The sequence below is a fragment of the Neofelis nebulosa genome, chromosome 12 (assembly GCF_028018385.1).
Source record: "Neofelis nebulosa isolate mNeoNeb1 chromosome 12, mNeoNeb1.pri, whole genome shotgun sequence".
Classification (NCBI taxonomy): domain Eukaryota; kingdom Metazoa; phylum Chordata; class Mammalia; order Carnivora; family Felidae; genus Neofelis; species Neofelis nebulosa.
The window spans coordinates 88,195,041-88,216,830 of NC_080793.1; the positions used below are offsets into that span (position 1 = coordinate 88,195,041).

The 21,790-nt window shown below is 45.0% G+C and overlaps 1 protein-coding gene across 6 annotated transcripts in view; it reads right to left on the minus strand.

Annotated features, from left to right (window-relative positions):
* The window catches only part of GLIS3 (GLIS family zinc finger 3), a 502,487-nt gene that overhangs the window by 412,766 nt on the left and 67,931 nt on the right, over window positions 1-21,790 (minus strand). For 5 of the 6 annotated variants that reach the window (XM_058695817.1, XM_058695818.1, XM_058695814.1 and 2 more), the window contains exon 2: window positions 17,755-18,241. The exons of the other annotated variant lie outside the window; for it this stretch is intronic. In XM_058695817.1, the coding sequence (XP_058551800.1) occupies window positions 17,755-18,142 (388 nt within the window). In that variant the 5' untranslated portion in view covers window positions 18,143-18,241. The remainder of the gene's footprint in view (window positions 1-17,754; window positions 18,242-21,790) is intronic. 6 annotated transcript variants of the gene reach the window in all.

The following is a 21,790-nucleotide window of genomic DNA, read 5'->3' on the forward strand; positions in this document are numbered from 1 at the left end:
TGGGTTCTGTGCTGACAGCTCAGAGCCTAGATCCTGCTTCAGATTCTGTGCCTCCCTCTCTCTGCCCCTCCCCCACATACACTTCCACCCCCCCCCCCCCCCCCCGCCTCAAAAATTAACAAACAGGGGCGCCTGGGTGGCGCAGTCGGTTAAGCGTCCGACTTCAGCCAGGTCACGATCTCGCGGTCCGTGAGTTCGAGCCCCGCGTCGGGCTCTGGGCTGATGGCTCAGAGCCTGGAGCCTGTTTCCGATTCTGTGTCTCCCTCTCTCTCTGCCCCTCCCCCGTTCATGCTCTGTCTCTCTCTGTCCCAAAAATAAAAAAAAAAAAAAAAAAAAAAAACGTTGAAAAAAAAAAAAAATTAACAAACATTTAAAAAATACACATGTATCATTTTCACAGGTCTAATGTATTTATGTTGCCAGTCACATATTCCGTATCATAAGTAAGTACATAAATCCTGTGAAATTCATTTATTATTTTTAACGGACTGTTATTTATACAACTTAGTGCTTTTTAAAGTCTCTTCTTTCCCTCTTCCTATTTGATTGTGAGCTCCCTGAGAGCATGTACACATGCAAGCGGGTGTGTGTTTGTGTGTACGTATGCCTGGCACTGAGCCTTGCCCTGTAAATGTGTGTCGGATTGAGTTATAACCGCAAATCTACAGAGATTTCAGTCCACATCTCGGTCACCTTTGATCCCTCCGTAGCTACGCAGAACAACGTCTTGGTTAAAGTCGATGCTCAGAAAATATCAAGTGACTGACACACAGAAGCTCTTAAAACACGATCAGAAAAAAATACATTTTTTTTTCTGTAAAGTGTCGACCGAGCCTGAAGAAAAAGCACAGAGGAAGAAAGGCTAGAATCAGAAATATAAAGGGGCGCCTGGGTGGCTCAGTCTGTCGAGCATCCGACTTCGGCTCAGGTCATGATCTCGTGGTTCGTGGGTTTGAGCCCCCGCGTCGGGCTCTGTGCTGACGGGTCAGAGCCTAGAGCCTGCTTCAGACTCTGTGTCTCCCTCTCTCTCTGCTCCTCTCCCACTCATGCTCTGTCTCTCTGTCTTTCAAAAATAAGTAAAAACGGGCACCTGGGTGGCTCAGTCAGTTGAGCGTCCGACTTTGGCTCAGGTCATGATCTCACAGTTTGTGGGTTCAAGCCCCGCATCAGGCTCTGTGCTGACTGCTTGCTCAGAGCCTGGAGCCTGCTTCAGACTCTGTGTCCCCCTCTCTCTGCCTCTCCCCTCTCTTTCTCTCTCTCTCTCTCTCAAAAATAAACATTAAAAAAATTAAAAAAAAAAAAAAAGGAAATATAAAGAGGACGTTACGCCATACAGTTTAAGGGTTGCGAAAGGGGATCCTCTAACCCTTCACCTGGCCACTTCCCTGCCCCCCACTAATTGTACCATGAACAGTTAGAACACAGACACCTCCGAAAATTGGGGTACTTTAGTCAGTTGACCAGCTCTTTTACTGAAACCAGTTTACATTGAGATTAGTGGGTCTGGACACTGGCCCTGAGAGACATCTGGACAGTCCAGGGCATTCTGGGCTGTCACCATTGGTGGCATTCGGTGGTGAAGGCAGGGATGCCACGTGGGCCCGCACACAAAGAATCACCCACGTCCCACATGACTTTCAAGTACCCCATCAGACATTCACGTAGGTGAAAACCTGTTTATCATTATCTGAGCTTAAAACCTAAGTCCACTTTGCTTTCATGATTCCTATTTGCGCTAAGTTATCTAAAGTGAAGTCACATCACAAATCAAAGGAACACTGATCACTGTCTTGATAGAAGCATCCTAGAGTTTTGTCCACTGTTTCATAAAATCGTTTATCACTGGAAGTAAAGGAATTAGACATCCGAACCACCCACCGCTACAACCGATACAATTCTGGGTCGTCAGAATTCTAGCTAAAGACGTGATTCCTTCCTCGTGCCTTCTGGTATGGTTGTGCTGAAACATTTTCATATTTAAACCCACGTGTGTTATAAATCATGTTCCTTTTTGTTCCCCTTGTATTTCATTTATGAAATTATATTGACTTTTTAAAATTACATGCACAGGTAGATAATACTGTCTATGAATTTTGTTTGAGAATAATAAAGAGGGCAATAAAAAAAAAAGTTTAGATGGAGGGAAGGAGGAGAACAGCAAAAAGGTATTCTGGTGGGAACACGCTACTGAGAAGAAAGAGACTGAGGTCTGGCAACAAGCCCACAGAAGGTACCCGACGAATGCTTAGAAATGAATGGACTTTGTTTAATCCTTCTTTCTAGGCGAAAACGCCACATGGGTGTTTGTCATGGCTTACGGGACTTAGCCAGATGCACGGAGGGAGGCAGGATAGACCGGCCCTCAAACCTCGGCTCTGCCTCTTACGAGTCATGTAAACTTGGGCAAATACTTGCAATTCTCTGAATGCTGATGCTCACATTTGCAAAATGGGAGTAATAAAAAAGGCTTTACAAGTTGGCCTTCCTGAATCTTAAAAGTCTATCACCATGTCCAGCATATCATAGGCCTTTGACAGAGATTAATTCCTGCCCTCCCAGATGTTGCTTCATTTTCTAGTATGCCCAGAAAGAGGGAAAAGCCAAGACAGTAACTGTGTTAGGTATCTACTGCAGCGTAATGAACTACCACCAATTTAGTGGCTTAAAACAACACATGTCCAGCTGACTCTTGAACGATACAGACGTTAGGGGTGACATGTCCAGCTGACTCTTGAACGATACAGACGTTAGGGGTGCTGACCTCCTGCACAGTCAAAAATCTGCGTATTTAACTTCTGACTCCCCCAAAACTCAACCACTAATCATCCTGCTGTGGGCCAGAAAAAGCCTTACCAGTAACAAACAAGTTTTTGAACACCTATTTGCATGTTCTGTGCGTTATATACAGCGTCCTCACAATCAAGGAAGCTAGAGAACAGAACACGTTAGTAAGAAACTCATAAGGAAGAGAAAATACATTTATAATACCGTATTGCAAAACACCTCTGTTTAAGGGGATGTGCACAGTTCAAACCCGTGTTGTCCAAGGGCCGACTGTATCATGTCAGTTTCTGTGGGTCAGGAACATGACCCTGAGTGCCTGAGTGGGCCCTCTGATTCAGGCTCTATGGTAAGGCTGCCGTCAAGGCATCAGCTAGAGCGAGAGCCTTCTCTGAAGGCTCAACTGGTAAAGATCACCTTGAACACGCATGTGGTTGCTGGCAGAATTCAGTTTCTAGAAGGCTGTTGGGACGGAGGTCTCCAGTTCTTTCCTGTCTGTGGGTCAGATGCCTCCCACAGTTACCTGCCACATGGGCCTTTCCAACATGGCAGTCTGCTTTTATCAAAGCATACAAGCCCAGGAGACAGTAGAGTCTGACAGCAAGACAGAAGTCCTATCTTTCGTAATCAAATAATGAAAGTGACATTGCATCATCTTTGTAATATGTATAAGCAAGTCACTATAGCCAGCCCACACTCAAGGGGTGGCACATCCAGAAAAGTCTGAATTCCAGGAGACGGGAATGGTGGTAAGCAGGGAGGCGCCTTAGAACTTGACTGTTACAAAATAAAATAGGGACCTGTACAGAATTCTTTTCTAGATAAGTGAAAAAATTAGCTGAGTCAATATGTATACAATGTATGTTACCTAACTTGACAATAAATTATATTTTAAAAACATAAGTAAAGAAAATGTTTTCAGTACCCAATCCATGTACCTCAACTGTTAAAAATTTAACTCACTGAATGGTGCCTGGATAGCTCGGTCGGTTAAGCATCCGACTTCGGCTCAGGTCGTGATCTCGCGGTTTGTGAGTTCGAGCCCTGTGTCGGGCTTTGTGCTGACAGCTTGGAGCCTGGAGCCTGCTTGGGATTCTGTGTCTCCCCTGCTGGTGCTCTGTCTCTCTGTCTCTCAAAAATAAAAATTTAACTCACCGGTTAATGTTATATGTTTTGTGTCTGATAGACTCCTCTTAAAAATCTGGCATAAAAGCCAGGAATATTCAAATCACAAAAGGATGCCCTTAGATTATATAACCCTACAGGAAAACAACGATGCTAAAAATGTTCAAATCTGACAGCCAAACCCCTTCTAATTGCTGTATTGTTCAAAGTGATTTCAAATAGAAATCATGGGTCTGTGTACTTGAACTGAAGCCTGACAATCCTCCCCTTCACTAAACTCTAAATACAAAATGAACCTAAAGGCTTAATGGATCATCCATTAAATGTTCTTTCTTAATTCCCACATCCCAGAGTGAAAGTCTGCATTACCTTAAAAAAAAAAATGAATTCCCTTAGAAAATGCAGTGGCCACCACCGAAAAACTGATGCAAAACACCGGTGGTTAATCTTTTAAGAAGAAAAATAAATTTAAAAAAATTAACTCTCTAGAATTAACTTCTGTTGGTGGCCATACTTGTAAAATTTTACTTTGGAATCGCACCGGCTGAAGAACGTGACTTCTGGAACAACTTTGGAAATGTCACTGTTGTTTAAGACATACACCCCAAAACTGCCTTTATGTAAGAGACTAAGTCCCAGGTGTCACCCCACACACACTGCCCTTCTCTGAGCAGGTGGAACCCATGTTCATTCTATGAGGCTCTGCCCCCACCTCAGCTGGATGAGCTGGGGCTAACACACACTGGACCAATCAGACTCTTTCCAAGGAACCTGAAAATGGTATGCAGGGACACTACCCAGCTGACTTGTAGCACGGAAGTTCTGAGTACATTACATGTTTCAGGCTGGAGAAGAAAACCATGTTGAGCCCGTGGATACCGTGATGGTTAATTTCATGAGTCAACTTGATGGGAGCCACAGGGTGTCCAGATATCTCGTCAAACATTACTCTGGGTATGTCTGTGAGGGTGTTTGTGGATGAGATTACACTGAACTGGTAGACGGAGTCAGGCAGAGTGCCTTCCCCAGTATGGATGAACCTCGTCCAGTCAGTAGGAGGCCTGAACAGAACAAAATGGGGGTCCCTCCCACAAGTAAGGGGAACTTTCCTGCCTGGCTGCTTTGAGCTGGGACAGCAATCTTTTCCGGCCTTCGGAACCAAACTGAAAGGCCTTTGAACTCTAAATAGAACTAAACCATGGGTCTCCAGCTTGCCAACTGAGGTCCTTGGATTTCTCAGTCTCCACTGGCTCCAAGTGAGCCAATTCCTTATAATAAATCTCTTTATACAAATATCACACACACACACACACACACATAAATAAATATTCTATTGGTTATATTTCTCTACAGAACCCTAATACATATACTAAGAAAAACAGAAAAGCAGGGGCACCCGGGTGGCTCAGATGAGCGTCCAACTTCAGCTCAGGTCATGATCTCACAGTTTGTGGTTCGAGCCCTGCGTCGGGCTCTGTGCTGGCAGCTCGGAGCCAGGAGCCTGCATCAGATTCTGTGTCTCCCTCTCTCTCTGCCCCTCCCCCGCTCGTATTCTGTCTCTCTCTCTCAAAAATAAACGTTAAAAAATTAAAAAAAAAAAAAAAGAAATAGAGAAAAGCAATATGGAGGGAGAAAAATGAAGTGATGTGTAAAGAAAAGCAGAAATAAAAGATCATGTTGCGTGCAAAGACCCTGGGGAAGTGCCGTGTTCTTAGACTTTCAAAAGATCTAGTTGGCCATCCTGTCCTTGGGTACCATGAAACACTCCTGACCCCTTACGCTAAATCCCCTTTTACATAAGCCAGCGCAATGGGCTGCAGTTGACTGCAACCAAAAGAGTCTTGAATGATGTACGTGGTGAACCAGAGCTCTGGCAGTGCAAAGCCCCCCGTCTCCAGCTTGGCTCCCTGACTCGTCCAGACAGAACACAGCAGGACAGTTGAGACACAAGACCCTGGGGTCAGAAAGAAACTGCATTCACTTCCCTGCTTCCACACCTACGAGCCATGTGACTGCTGCTAAGTTACTCTACTTCTCCAAGTCTTCGGTTTCCTGATCTAATGACACAGGGGGCTGCTAGGAGAATGAAGAGAACTCTGAGCTCCAGGGCCATCACTGGAGGCCTTCCAGATGGCGCCCCAGTTGTGTGGCCCAGGAGCTCTGCTTAACGCAGCAGGCAGACCAGAGGAAGGGCTCAAAAGTTAGCCTTTACCGTATCTTTCTTTTTTACATCACATTCCCTACCTGATTGCCACCAAAGCCACTGTCTTCAGCAAGTGAGGAGGGGCACTTTCAACACAAATTGATACAAACACCCGAGACCATCTATTTGTGGGTGGTTTTTCTGCTTCAGCTCACTCTACTTTTCAAAATAAATATATGCCAGGCACTACACCACCACACGTAGTAAAAATTATGGCAGAAATATTGTGTCTTTCAGGAAATCATTCTCAACGGCCAAGAACCTAGCCTTCCGAAGCAAGCATTGTACCAAAAGACCAAACAAAATCCTACAGAAGTACACAGGGCTCTGGAGTCAGTGGGACATGGGGTAAAATCTTGGTCAAGTTTCTTATTCTTCCTAAGCCCCTCTTTTCTCATATTTTCAAGGGGATACTTCATAGGGTTGGGAAGGATTAAAGTAAGATATGCAAAGGCAAGAACTAAAAGAAGTACTAAATAATTGCTAACTTCTTTCCAACTCTAGAATAAAAAACTGAAGTGCTAAGTAGTTGCTAGCTTATTTCCAACTCTAGAATAGCCAGGAACTAATTAATGTATTCTACTTAATAATATACTAATAATCACCCAACGGCCCCAAGAAAAATGTTGCTATTAATTAACTTAAATGGGTCTAATCTTGTCAAGTAGGTTGGACCACTTTACCTTAATGCAGTTGGGTAAGATTCTGCACCTAAATGCCATTAAACCTCCCCCTCAATGCAGGGTGGCCCTGCACTCTAGCTCATCCAGGATAGTCCTGGCCATAAGTATTAATAGGGCCCCATTTCTCTCTTGAAAATCTCCTGGTTTGGATAATAAATTATAGGATCACCTTCCCTAAATAAAGAAAAATTTTTAGATGAAACATACACTTCTACAATTTGTTATTTCGCATCAATGTTTGTTTACTGTGGTTAATGATGATGTAAGTTTTTTCCGTCCAGCCTTTGAGGCAAACTGAAAACAAGACAATTCAGGGCTCTATATCTACATACCAAGTAGCTTTTCAGACTGCCCAGACTCGGGAGTTATGACTGGGCTGTCAGCCTTTGTTTCACAGGACAAGTCGCACAAACGAACAGAGTGGCAGGACAGGGCCATCCCACTCAGCAGCGGTTGCTGTGGTTTATGGAGGCCCGCACAGCCCCACACTGACGGACAATCGGGGAGCAGAGTAAAAGGGACGCTTCTGGCACTCTGCGGTATAAAATGCACTCTCACGCTTACCATCCAATGTGACTCTCAAAAGCAAACACCATTTTCTACCCCCCCATCTCACAAGCTGCCTGCTGCCTGCCACACAACTGGGGGACACCTGGAAAGCCGATGCATTTGCTCACAAGTTCCCTGAAGCTCACCTTCTCTCTACCTGAGATCCCCAGAACTTGCCTGCCTCAGTGTCTTGACCCTCGCTTGCCACCCACTCATGGATTCGAAGACCAATTCTGGGCCTTCTCCCCCATTGTGAGCCCTGCCCCCTACCTCCATAACGTCCAGCTTTGTTCATTGGCATCGTGAAACCAAAGCCAAAGATGAGACGCTCCCTGGCCACACTCCTCCTCAAGGCTACGTGGCCAGGGCTGCCCTCTGCCTAGACCCTGCCCATTTGGAAAGACGGATAAAACTTCACTCGCCACTCCATTTTACACATGAAGAAACCGAGGCAGGGTAGACAAGTGGCTTCCCCGAGGTGACACGCTAGCCGTACTTGAAGAGGAGCGTGGGTCTTCTGAGTCCAGGGTCCACCGTGTTTCTCCTCCAACAGTGCTTCTCAAGTTTCAGTGTGTACTCACAAGGTCAGCTACATAATCGGCAGGGATCGGTGAAAATGAAAATGAAAATGAAAATGAAAATGAAAATGTTGGGTCCCTTGTACAAAAAGCAGGAGAAAATGACTCTCCATTCTTGTCTAGTCCCTCTCTTGACTGGCCATGGTTTTGTTTTCTGGTTTGGGGGAGGGGTTGTTTTTCGTTTTGTTTTGTTTTGTTTTTTTTTGCTATTTACCACTTCTGCATGGGGAGTTACCCAGAACCTCACATGGGATGGGGCATCCTGAGCACATGTACCCAGCCCTGACCTCCCCACACTCATGGCCGGGTCCCTGGAGGTAGAGGGCAGCAGTGGGTACCGGGTGGGGGCAGGGGAGCCAGCAGCTGTCCTGGAAGCATGTGGGACCACACATGCATGAACGGAGACTCCAGGCACCCCGCACGTGCTCCAGCGTCCCATCGGGTTTCACTTACAACGCACAGCTTCAAAGATAAAATCAGTAAGAATGTCAAGACAGCGATCACAGAGCACTGAAGTCCAAGCACGGGGCGCTCCTTCTGAGCTCGGGCCCCTGGACAGTCACTGCTCACGCGGCCAGGACACTGGTCTTGTGCTGGATCCTGTTAAAAGGCACAATCTGAAGAAGTCAGTCTGGGGTGGCCCTGAAACTGCGTTCCTAACCTGGTCCTCAAGGATTTGGACTATCCTTGGACAGCAAGGTCCCACACCACAGGTCTCATTTTTCACCTTGCTTATTATGTCAGAGCCAATTACAGGCCTTCTATTTCTTTCATTATTCAAATAAGGCAGCCATAAAAGTAGGTATTAAACACAAGTCACCATCCATTGTATCCTTAAGTTTTGATGGGTCAGAATTAGCAAATCTATTCTTATCCATGACATCCTCCTGCCTGGGGTTCAAAGACTTCACAGAGGTGTGCAAAGCGACCTCTGCAGGTACTGATGTCACTCAGGCGGCCCTCACGCAAACACGGCCTGATTCCTGCCCAGGTAGACAATGCCCCCCACCTCCTCCACGCTCAGAAGGGCCTATTATTGGAAATCGTCAAGTACAAGATGGAAAGGGCAGCTGAACGGCAGTGAGTTTTACAGGTGTACTTGTTCACGAAGGCAGCAACCAGAAACTCTGAGGGAGAGGGGAACAGGGTTTCTCAGAACTCCTGTGGCAGGAGCTCTCACACCGTGGAGGCCTACCAGGCATCAACCCGCGCACAGTACGCAGAGGATGAGATCGCCAGCAAATTGAGCCTCAGTCTCTTAATCCCTAAAATGGGGCCGGTCGCACCTGCCCTGCCCCATAGGATGGAACCTTTGCTCAAACCATAGGGGACCATCAATATGCAAGTTTGTGAACTCTAAAGCACCGTGCAAGCGCAAAAGCTGTGCAAAAGCATGGTGCAAAAGCGGTTACTATTTAGCAGTCTTAGAAAATGCTACAGCGGATGCTATATTCCAGCTTCGCATTCTACAGTATCAGAGGCACTTCAAGGGGGCAGGGAGTGCTAATGGAATACGTTCTTTTAAAGGGGGAATATCGTGGGATTGACAAATCACTTTTATAACTAGAACAAACCATGCCTGCTGTTCAGTAATACTTGGAAATCCATCATCAATTTGATTTACACGCTGCAACAATAAATCACACAAAGTATAGATTGTGTAGCCCAAAGAGGAAACAAAAGTAAACACAGTGTTTCACCTGTGCTGTTGGCAAGGCGAAATGAAAACCCTGGTTACCTCAACTGGAATAATGCCTTTGGTCTCTGGCTGGTTTGGTTATTTCTGGAACCTTTTACGGAATATTAACTTTATTTGCTCTAATTCTACAGGAAGCCACATTGGAAGTGCAAGGAAATACAAGTGATTAAAAAGCAGAAGTGAAAAAAAAAAAAAGTAACCAAGTATTTTGCCCCAACTTTCATTAGCAAATGTATCAATCAATATATCAATGCATAGAATTAACTGATTGATAGATCAGTCAATCTATCAATGCATTGAATTAACTGATTGAATATATCAATCAATATATCGATGCATCTCTTCAAAAATGCAAGACCCCATTTGCTATTCTTAACCCAGCGCTAACATAACAACATTCGACATGATTCACTCACTGCTGTCAGCAGAATTTTTTTTTCATGGTTTGTCCAGGAATAAACATAAGTGAAGGAATGATACAGGAAAGTAACATTTTAAATCAGTGGCAGCATTTTAAAATTTATAATGTGGCGGTGGGGGAAAAAATATGAAGCTAACTGACCCACTAAGGAATCAAGCAGTAACGTAAGCTCCAGGTTATAACCAATTGAATTAGCAAATCAAAAACAGTAAAAAAATCAAAATAAAATCTGATGTATTATTTAAAGTACAACTAGTCTCTAGACCTCCCAGGTTCACACATTTAAAGGAAAAAAAAAAAAAAAACAGGTCTTTACAAGAGACACCAACCTTAAATTATACAAAAGAGTTTTTTAATCCCAATTAGTGTCCTTTGTTGATATTATTCTGCTTTTTCTGACCAACAATAATGAATAACCCACAAGCGCTAATAAATAACTAACTCCCTTTGTCTCCAAGGACAGCAGAGCCCAACAAGAAATGTCAGAGGCCCTCAAGTAAAATAAAAAAACCTTTACAATGAAAATCTTCCCAATTATATGGTCCTACGGGGACTGCGAATGTGGAGTTGTCTTAAATATTTAAATAGCTGTGTCAAATGTGCTTAAAGTGAGGATCATAAAGCTGATTTCCCAGATGCTTTGAAAAATGCATTTCCACCAGTCTAATTACAATCCGTAACTATGAAACAGCAAGTAGGGAGAAATGCCATTACGGGTACAAGATAAGTGAGGTTCTGTACTTCCCAATCTTAGCAGGGCCAGGAGGCGGCCAGCTAGGGAACATCCCACAGCTCAGGCAGTAGCCCAGATAAATACAAACATTCTCACCTCAGTACATTAAACATTCACATGTAGAAAGAAATCGTTTTTAAAACTAACCTCTACTATCTGAGAAAGGTAAAGCTAAAAACACCCTTTTACGGTAGCACAGAGCCAATCAACAGACACACAGACACGGCGGAGAACCAGGGATCCCACTGACGAGTGAATGTGTGAGGAAGGGCTCCATTCTGTTGTATCTTAACTGGAACTCGTTACCTTCTTCTGATAGATCTCCTAACTCTGTGCACACACGGGGTCTAGAAGCAAGGGCACCCCAGAGCCAATAAAAGCACGCTTCATCCAGTTTTCCAAATATTTCCCACTAAAAGGGACCCGAGCTTTTTGGAAAGATGGCTGATTCCGAGTCTAGGGCAGGGAAGTAATTATAAGCGGACCTAGAACATCCCGTCACGCGTGAATGCAAGGACGTGCTTAATGGGAACTTATCAAAAGGCCACAAAAACTGGCATGAAGGGGCTGGCACCTGCCAGGGCTGGGACAATTTGAGCATCAAAAAGATAAGTGGTGGTAATGAATCACGACACAGTGGATTTTTAAAAAGAATGCATGAGGTCTAGAGTGATTCTCGGAAAAAAGCAAAGAGAGGAATTCTTCTTGCAAGAAGAATACCAACTAATAAGCAGAGAAGGGATACCGGAATCAGAAAATCACCATTAGGCAATTAACAACATGATGACTGACTCACACAAGCATCACCGATGGAGAACAAGATATCTGCACGATATTATGCATCAGTTTTGAAAGGGGAAGGGTCCACAATGTGGAGATCCTGGGACCCCACCTCAGCCAAATGATCAAAGCAGCATCACAAACACCAGGATACATGAGCCTTCCGGGCTCCTGGTGTGATGCACCAGGGCCCGCACAAACACCCTGTGTAGTCCTCCTGCCGGAAATGTTGAACCAGAACCTGATCACAAAGAGATGATTACACAGCCAAACTGGGAGACAAAACAAGTGACCTGAACTTGAAAATATCGACATGGTCTGCCATGAAACACAAAGGCAAGACAGGGGCAGAGGGCCATTCTAGAAAAAAGGAGACTAAAGAGACATGACAACCAAATGCAACGCAGGATTCCTGACTGGATGTGGGACCAAAGGAAAAGAACGGCTAACAGAGGACACATAGGTTACAAGTGGGGGGAAAAACAGTATGACACGTAAAATAAAACATAAAATAACGTTATAAAAATTGCTCTGAATATGAGCTTAAACATGTATTCTATTTTAAGATGTAACTATATACAAGCGATGCTACTGGATCAAAGGTAAATTCCTTGGTCATGAGTAACGTATTCTGGCTGTAAACATGAAAGACACCTGCTAAGGAATTTGGGGGTGAAGTGTCAGAATGCCTGCAGCTTATTTCCAAGTGGTTCAACCTGCTTGAGGAAGAGAAAGAGAAAGGTAGCAAATGCTGAAAGCGAAAGGCAAGGTAATAGAACATAATACAAAATAAGATAAAATCTAACTTTTTTTAGAAAGATAAATTCAGGAGAAGAGAAGGAGTCTTATTTATGAAGGGAGTTACCTAGGACTAAGTAGGAATAGTTGGGCGGGGCTCCTGTGGGTGTGATTTGGGAGGACTTGTCCGTTCCTCCTTTTGCCTTTTGTCCTCCTTCCCCCCCAACCCCACCCGCAACCCCCTACACCCTTCTCGGAAGACAGACTCCAGGGCAAGAGCAGGGAAAGTTGGGGGGAAGCCCCACGGTTGTGGGCCCGACATCCCTGAGCTTCTAACCATGAGGAGTACCACCTGCCCGGCTGCTCTTTGTGCGAGAAAAATTAACTCCTGTGACAGAGGCTCCCACAACGTTCTTGGTTCGTGGCACTCTCAGTGTCTCAGTAATTTTCTCACGGTGCCTCCAGGCCAAAAGGAACACTGAACACTACCCTTTATTAAGATGTTAAGTGTCAACAACTTAATAGTATTTATGTACTAACAACTTATTAGCTGTTTGAAAAAAATAATATGCATACTATTAAGAATAAAAGTACCTTGGGGCGCCGGGGTGGCTCAGTCGGTTAAGTGTCCGACTTTGGCTCAGGCCATGATCTCACGGTTTGTGGGTTCGAGCCCCGCGTGGGCATCTGTGCTGACAGCTCGGATTCTGTGTCTCCCTCTCTCTCTGCTCCTCCCCTGCTCGTGCGCTCGCTCGCTCTCTCTCTCCTTCTCTCTCTCTCAAAAATAAATAAATACTAATAAAATTGTTAAAAAATAAAAGTATCTTTATTTCATTCTTAAACGGACACTGCTACTGATGGGATGTGCACTCTGCTGATGCCCTCTGAATACCACAGCTCTCAGAATTGGCTCGAATACCATCACCTTCAGCTCCTCCTCAATCCACACGGATTTTCACTTAGTACTTGCTTGTTTTTATTATGATAAAATATACCTAACATAAAATTGACCACCTTAACCATTTTTGTTTTGTTTTAAAGTTTATTTATTTAAGTAATCTTTCCCCCCCAACGTGGGGCTCAAACTCACAACCTCAAGATCAAGAGTCACTCACCACTGACTGAGCCAACCAGATGCCCCCCCCCACGTGAAACAGTTGTGTTTATTTATTTATTTATTTATTTATTTATTTGAGAGAGAGCACACGTGGGGGAGGAGCAGAGAGACAAAGAGAGAGAGGTGGAGTAGCAGGGGAGGGAGGATACCAAGCAGGCTCCACACGGTCAGCACAGAGCCCGACGCGGAGCTCGAACCGATGAACTGTGGGATCATGACCTGAGCTGAAGTCGGACACTTAACTGGGCCCCCCAGGAGCCCCTTAACCATTTTTTAAGGGTGTATTTAGTGCATTCACACTGCTGTGCAAGCATCAGCGTGCATCTCCAGAACTCCCCATCGCCCCTCCCTCCAGTCCACAGCAACCACCAGCCTACTTTCTGTCTCTGTGATTTCACTCTCCTAGGAACCTCGTACAAGAATGACTATATAGCATCTATCTTTTTGTGCCTGGCATGATTCACTCAGCATCGTGTCTTCAAGGTTCGTCCATGTTGTACTGGGTGTCAGAATTTCCTTCCTCTTTGAGGCTGAAGAATATTCCGTTGTGCGCATGAGACATAACGTACTGTTTATCCATTCATTCGCCTCCACTTGGGCTGCTCCCACCTTTTGGCCCACCAAGCGCCGGCTCTGTCATCACAACTCCTGAAAGGGTAGCTTTGCAAAGATAGGACACCACTAGAAGCAGCACGGGCAATCTCATGTTCAAAGTCTGAACCTCCTCAAGCTAGCAGTTTGCCTGGTGTCCAAAGGACGCCACATATTCTCTGTTTCCTTCAAGAGTAAACATACCCCACGGTGCCCCGAGTTTGCTGGGTACTCCAGTGCCCTTGGCACACGACCTGAGAACCATGCTCTGTGATGGGAAAGCCACCGTTACGTGAGTCTTCAGTTGAGTGGAACTTACTCCTTAAGTAACATAGACACTACAATTAAGTTTATATTTCTTACAAGGCTCCCACTAGGTACGGCTTGGAGTCAGATATGTGTTTGTGCGGCAATCCTTAGAGAACGTATTTTCTGTACAAAGTTCTGCTGGATTCCTGAGAGATGGTAAAGTCACTCTCAAGGCCTAGAAAGTGTGTTTTCTTCGCCACCCTGTAAACGGCACTTGGCCCCAAAGTAACGGTACACCACTGTGACAGTTTTACGTCAACTTCAGCGGGTCATGAGCGGCCCGGATATTTGGTCAGATATCATTATGGGTGCTCCTGTGAGTGTTTTCGGATGGACATTTAAATCAATGGACTGAGTAAAAGAGATTGTTCTTCCTAATGCAGATAGACCTCCCCAATCAGTTGAAGGTCTGAAGGGAATAAAAGGCTGACTTTCCACCAGGCAAGAGAGAACTCTTCCCTGAATGACTGCCTTCACACCGGGACATCAGCATCTTTTCCTGCCTTTGGACTCAAACTGAAACGTTGGTTCTTCGTGGGTGTGTTTCACACCTGCTGGCCTTCAGAAAGGGGCTACGCCAGCCATCAGCTTTCCCGGGTCTTCAGCTTGCTGACTCGTCTTCCATTTCTTGGCAACGGTCAGCCTCCACACTCTATTCAGATACAGGTACAGGTACAGACAGAGGCAGAGATAGATTTCCTATAGGATCTATTTTGCTAGAGAACCCCCTAACTAATATACCCACAGAGTCACAGGCTCTTTGGTACCCCTCTCTCTGGGTCATGACAATGTCAATAACGCATAAGAAAGCGATGACAAATCCCGGGAGAGATGTCGACCTCAAGTTTATCACACCATTCCATCACATCATCCCCAGGGCTAAAACCCTTCCTCAACTCGCAGAGGGTCAGGGTAGATCTGAACTCCTCAGCACACCATTCATAACCTTTATCTGGCCTCTGCTTATTCCTGTCCCAGTCTCGTCTCCTACCACATTCTGTACACTCCCCAGGGTAGAATCAGGCAGAAGTTAATGAAATGCACCATGATCTCTCTCTCCGGGTTTTGAGGGTGTTTGTCTCTCTAACCAGAATAGGTTCCGGACGGCATCCCTCGCACACATACGTACACATGTGCACAGACGCACACACGCGTGCACACACACCCACGACATACAATCTGCATGACTGCAAGGCTAGCTACTTATCCTTCAGGTTCCGCCCAGATATCCTACTCTCCTCCCAGATCCACTCATCGAGCACAGGCTGGGAACCCTCCGAATGTGGCCCTAGTGCCCTCAGTGTGTCGCTACCAGAGCCCGAATTGTGCTTTAACTGCCCATTCATTTGTCTGAATTCTCCTAACTCCTTGAGGGCCGGACTGTGTCCCACTGGCTGCTGTAACCCTAGGACAGTGGCTCACCTACAGTACATGCTCAATAATTCTCTGTTGAGTGAACGACTGGATGGACTTCAAACGGCCCAGGACACCATCTTCAACCAGTTAGTGGCTTAGCTTAGGAACTGTCAACTGAGATCTGAAAGAGACACATTCAGCCACCGCTGGCACCATCTGGAGTGGCATCCAAGCTACCGAGGCCGTAAAGGATGGTAACACGGCCGTCCTCAAGCCCTGGCCCATGCTCATGCACACCCCATCCATGCACATCCAAAACAGATGCCACGAGCTCAGAAGCTATGCAAGGAGCCAGAAAGTTAAAAAGAGGAGACTTGGGGGCGGGGGGGGGGGGGGGTGGGGGAGGGAGGCAGGTAAACTAATGCTTACATTTTACCTGAGTTCCAGGATGTATTAACCCTGAGAGTTCACTGTCCCTGGATTACTTGAAGCATTTTTCCTAAACCATGAGTACACTTATAACCACTTCTGCTCACTATCAAAGTAACATCCCCAAACTCCTGACCAGCTGGCAATGCTGAAGTCACTTCTACTTCCTAGACCTTAGTTCCTGTATCAGTCAATTAACAGTAGCGTCCGACTCAGGGCCGCCGTGAGGAATAACTGAGATCGCATATTGGAAGTCTTCGACATCTTGGAAGACTTCGACGATCGTCGCCAGTCAGGCTTTCAACACAAGTATAGACGAAAGCAAGCTACGGCATACTAGACCAGCAGGGGCTGAAAGATTTTACTAGGTCTCGGCCCCTGAAAACCCAAGCACGTGAGCTTCACATCAAGGAACATAGCTTGTCACACCAGGGACACAGCACCCTGACAACAATGGGGTTTGGATGCAGACCCAGGAGAAGTGTTTCCTATACTCATACTAAACATCAGCAGGTGTAAGAAACAAAACAACCTCAAACCAACCCTAAACCAATAAAAAAATAAATAAATAGGAAAAAAGCGACATACGTGTTTCAGGCTTTTCCTTAATCGACCCATTTATACCATGGGGAGGAGTACGGAGACACCAAAACAACTTTTTGGTTATTTGCCTGATACAAATAATTATTCACCCTAACTGGGTGAGCTATCAGTTAAGTGGGTGAATGGCCACTTGGGCTGCTAGCAATTCCGTTTCATAGTGCAAACACTTTAAATATAAACATTTAAAACCAAATGCTAAAAATACCTAAAGGAACAGATAATTGTGCTATTTTACATAACAAAGCTGTAGTTCACAGGAGATACACGGTCTTTCTCTTTCTAGCCCAAATACACATCTCATTTGCAATATAACTCATTAAGTCAACACCGGTTTCTAGAGTGTTTCATTCAAATAATCTGCTATTCTCCAACAATTATTCTTTCATATCAAATGCACATTAACCAAATACTGCTGAATTAAAAGCACATTCTCTCTGCATTTCAATTAACCAAGTTTTCCAGTTCTCTACAAGCCCCAACACATACCCCTTCACTTTCTCTTCTAGCTTTCTCCACTCTTGTCACCAGCTTTGTTACAAAACTTACGGGTTCTGCTCTAGGAATAATTTTTTATCATTGCTATGTACTAATTCTTCACTTTATTGGCTATTAAAATCTCTCCTCTTTTATCCTTTTCTTTCCAAACCTGTCTTCTGGCACCCGACTAGCACAATGACCCTTCTGGCCGCCCCCCGCCACCTTCCACGGCCTTCGGCATCCAGCCCCTTTGTGTGTCCAGAGGGCAGGATCTCTCTCAAGTCACCCTTACACCTTCCACTGCCCACCCACCCTCATCCATGTTTCTGATCTGCCTCGCCTTCCACTCTGCTTCACGGTCCCACAGGGTGTCACGTTTGCCACTGTGGCCTCCGCACCGTCACACGCACATCCACACCCACCCCCTGGCCAAGTAAGCTACCTACTGTGAGACCATCAGCTCTGACCCTGACACTCAATCACGTATTTTTCCATATGATCTGCTGGCAGAGGAGGAACCGGGGGGGCGGGGGAGAAAAAACTAGTTTCCACTTGTAAAAGATCCCAGAAAGACAATCCTACCTTTCCCAGGATTTGGAGGAAAAGGACTTCCAAACTCCTGATGCTTTGGCTTTAAAGTGTGTGGCCCTGACATGCCTCCAGCCTGGGTGACCTGGAATCGTGGCTTCCCATTGGTGAGCACTTGTCTCCGGGGGCTCAAGGCGGGCAGACGGAGGGGGCTCTCGGCCATGCTGCTCTGAGGAGCCAGCCCTCCTCCCGAGGGCATCTTGAGATGCAGGCTGTTAGCAAGGCTTCCGATGGCAGAGCTCAACGTGCTGCCACAGGACGAGGGGCCAGGAGTCCCAGAGTGGGCTCGGATGGGAGGAATGTGTTGGCCACTGACCATCCCAGGCCCCTGCGGGCTTCCTGATGTCCGGTGGAGACTCATGCTGCATGACCTTCCATTCATTCTGGAAAAACCCGTGGCCAGGATGGTCAAGTATCCAATGGAACTAATGAGTCCTTTCAGGCAAAGTCCAATAAGTTATCCATGGTGTGGGTTATTAGCCTGTTTAAAAAAATAAATGCAGGCATTTTTAAAGGTAAAAATGAAAATAAGTCACAGTGAATTTTCAACCTGTGTAGCATTCACATAAGGCGGAAAAGAAGCACTCTTAGCAAAACAGCCTTTTATGCAAGGCAGGGTCATCCAATGCATGGTTCATTGGCAGGCACTCTCCCTTCCTGCATTCACGGTAGACGTGGGTTATGGATCACTGCGTTGTTGTGTTTACCACTGAGCCCTTCTCAATACAGGGCTCTTGGCAACTACAACCGATCAACTGGTGCCAGCTTACAGGATGAAACTTATTTTGCTCCCCAGAGGATCTGTCCATCCTAGTTCACTTCTGCTACAGTGCGTCTTAGGAAACCCAGAGCATCACCTCATGAGCTATGAGACCAATGCTTCAACGTTTCCAGGAAACAAACCAAAGATATGGCCTCTGAAAAGGATGTCAAACCACCTCTGATTTTTACTGTAAGAGCAAAGTTTTCACAGTCCCTGGATTTGCAAAAGATAAAAATACGGGCCTGGGATTCTCGCAAAGATGTCCTACGCCCATATATCCAAACACAGCAACATGATGATTCTGAGTTACGGGGATGGCAAAAGAATCGACCTCACCATACCCTCACCTTCTATGAAGGCCCTAGAAAAGGAAAAAGTCTGTGCAAGACACTTTATGGAAAGCATAACAAAAGAAGAGCCCTTCTAACGGTAGGTCCACCATACTCCACATACAGTAAATCAGCCACTCGCCACCCCTTTCCTCAAGCAGCAAAGAGAGAACCAAGGACTGGTAAGACCACAGGACGTCATTACGCATCTGCGCATCGTAAGGTCAGTACTCTCGGCTTACACATCTTTAGAAAAGGCCATTCCCTGCCTTGATCCGTAACAGCTCTCCGAAGTGTGCACAGACTCAACGAGGTGATTGAGTGTCACTGCTCCAAATGAGTGACAGACACAGTAATCATGTGCATTCTTTTCCACAGACAGGATAAGTCAAGAAAAGGAGCCGAAGGTGAACAAATGCAGGAAACAGGACTGAGTGCAAAGCAGCAGTGGTCAGATATTCCCAACTGGATGATTCCTGCTTTTTCTATACGATCCACTCAGCGTCTTAGACAAGTATTTCCAACCCAACCCTAAATGAGTGGCTCCACTGGCCATCTAGGGCAGAACATCACATAGAGAAAACTCTACAAAGAGTTTTTTTTTTCTTTGATCCTTTTAGAAAATCAAAAATACTTGATCTTCAAGGCAAGCACTCTCTGTGCCCTCAGAATTATGTGTTCCCATATGTTGAAAAACTTCAAGAATTATTAAAAATACAACATTTGGAAAGTTTTCCTCATCCTTACCAATTTTCTACCTTATGAAGAATTCCAGGGATGCCAGGGTGGCTCAGTCGGTTAAGTGTCCGACTTCAGCTCAGGTCATGATCTTATGGTTGGTGGGTTCGAGCCATACATTGGGCTCTGTGCTGACAGCTCAGAGCCCGCTTCCCGTCTTCTGTCCCCCCTCTCTCTGCCCCTCGCACATGTGCATTTCTCTCTCTCAAAAAATAAGTATTGAAAAAAAAAAAAGAATTCTATTAGTCTAAGGCACCCAGGTGGCTCAGTTGTTAAGCATCCAACTCTTCCATTTCAGCTCAGGTCATGATCTCACAGTTCAAGAGATCAAGCCCCACATCAGGCTCTGTGCTGACAGTGTGGAGCCTGCTTGCGATCCTCTCTCTCTCTCTCTCTCTCTCTCAAAAATAAATAAACATTAGAAAAAAAGAATTCTGTCACATTTCATACTACCAAGCCAAGCATTCTTGAGAAATCCTCTGATATCTAACTCCCGCCCTTCCCTCCATTACAGTCCCCAAGAATGGACAAGTAAATCCAGCTTACCCAAACCTTATCATTTAAGTTGTTTTATGGAACAATAAGAAATGAACCCCGGTATCAAACTGGTTGTAAGATGTTGGTTTTTCACGTTGGAAAACTTCTAATGCGTTTTCTGCTGTGTCCATTTAAAAAGAACTCCAGTGTATTATCTTCCGGTCTATTGATTCCTGGGTTGATTATGAGCAAGAGTCATTTGATGTCTCTGTGCTTTGCCAGAGGATATTGGCCATCTATTCTCCACTAATTCATAAAATAGCGGGGGCGCCTGGGTGGCTCGGTCGGTTAAGCGTCCGACTTCGGCTCAGGTCACGATCTCACGGTCCGTGGGTTCGAGCCCCACGTCGGGCTCTGTGTTGATATCTCAGAGCCCAGAGCCTGCTTCGGATTCTGTGTCTCCCTCTACTCTCTGCCCCTCCCCTGCTCATGCTCTGTCTCTGTCTCAAAAATAAATAAAAAACATTAAAAAATATATTTAAAAAAGTACTGTTTTCTGAGTACTCTGAACCCTGCAGAAGAGAGCCCTCATTCAGTACCAACCTAAATAAATAAATCAAAGTATACATATGTTGTATTGGCAATTTGTTGAAAATACGGAATCATCCAACATGACTGGCATTATGAGTCACTATGAGTCCATGTGACCAGTGTCTGAAGATTTGCAGACTATGCCCATTTCCAGGTTTTTAAAAATAAAGGAGTCATTTCTTTGGCAGCAATATCACACGCAAGCAGGAATTCTCATCAAATATCTGAATAAAAACACATAAGTAGGTGCTTAGTATTGGGTCAGATCATCAAAAAGGTCAGTATGCAGGAAAAAGAAAGCATTAAGAAGTTAATTAAGTATCAGACACTCATACTTGCCTGTCAACCTGGACTTTCATTTTATTTTATTTATAAACTGTGCCCCTGGTTTAAATCACTTTAGGTTGGAAGTAACAACAATAACAAAAAATGCACTTAAATTTTATTACCAGAAAAGCAACAGCCAGAAAGTAAAGTGGTTGATACCATAAAGAAACGCCAGTGGGGCAGTGGCTTATGAGCTGAGAAAACCAGCCTCAAGTGAAAAACAAACTGTATGTGAAAATATGCTTAATAATCCAGTTTTCACATTAATTATGCCAACAGATTTTTCAAGCATTAGAGACCAGAATTTAAAAATCAATTTTAGGGGCGCCTGGGTGGCGCAGTCGGTTAAGCGTCCGACTTCAGCCAGGTCACGATCTCGCGGTCCGTGAGTTCGAGCCCCGCGTCAGGCTCTGGGCTGATGGCTCAGAGCCTGGAGCCTGTTTCCGCTTCTGTGCCTCCCTCTCTCTCTGCCCCTCCCCCGTTCATGCTCTGTCTCTCTCTGTCCCAAAAATAAAAATAAAAAACGTTGAAAAAAAAAAATTTAAAAAAAAAAAATAAAATAAAAAAAAAATAAAAATCAATTTTATCTACCGATACCATAAAACTTTATATACTTTTTAGCTAGGCCATATGTTCATTTATAATCCTAGGTCCACTTGGTAACAAAAAAGGAATGAACTGCTAACTTTTAAGAAAGACGCTTCCTCATTGAGTCAGAGTGGGGAAAAAAAAAAAAGCACTCAATTAGAAGGCAGGACACCAGAGTTCTACCTGTGGCACATCATTTATAACTTCTTCGGACTCA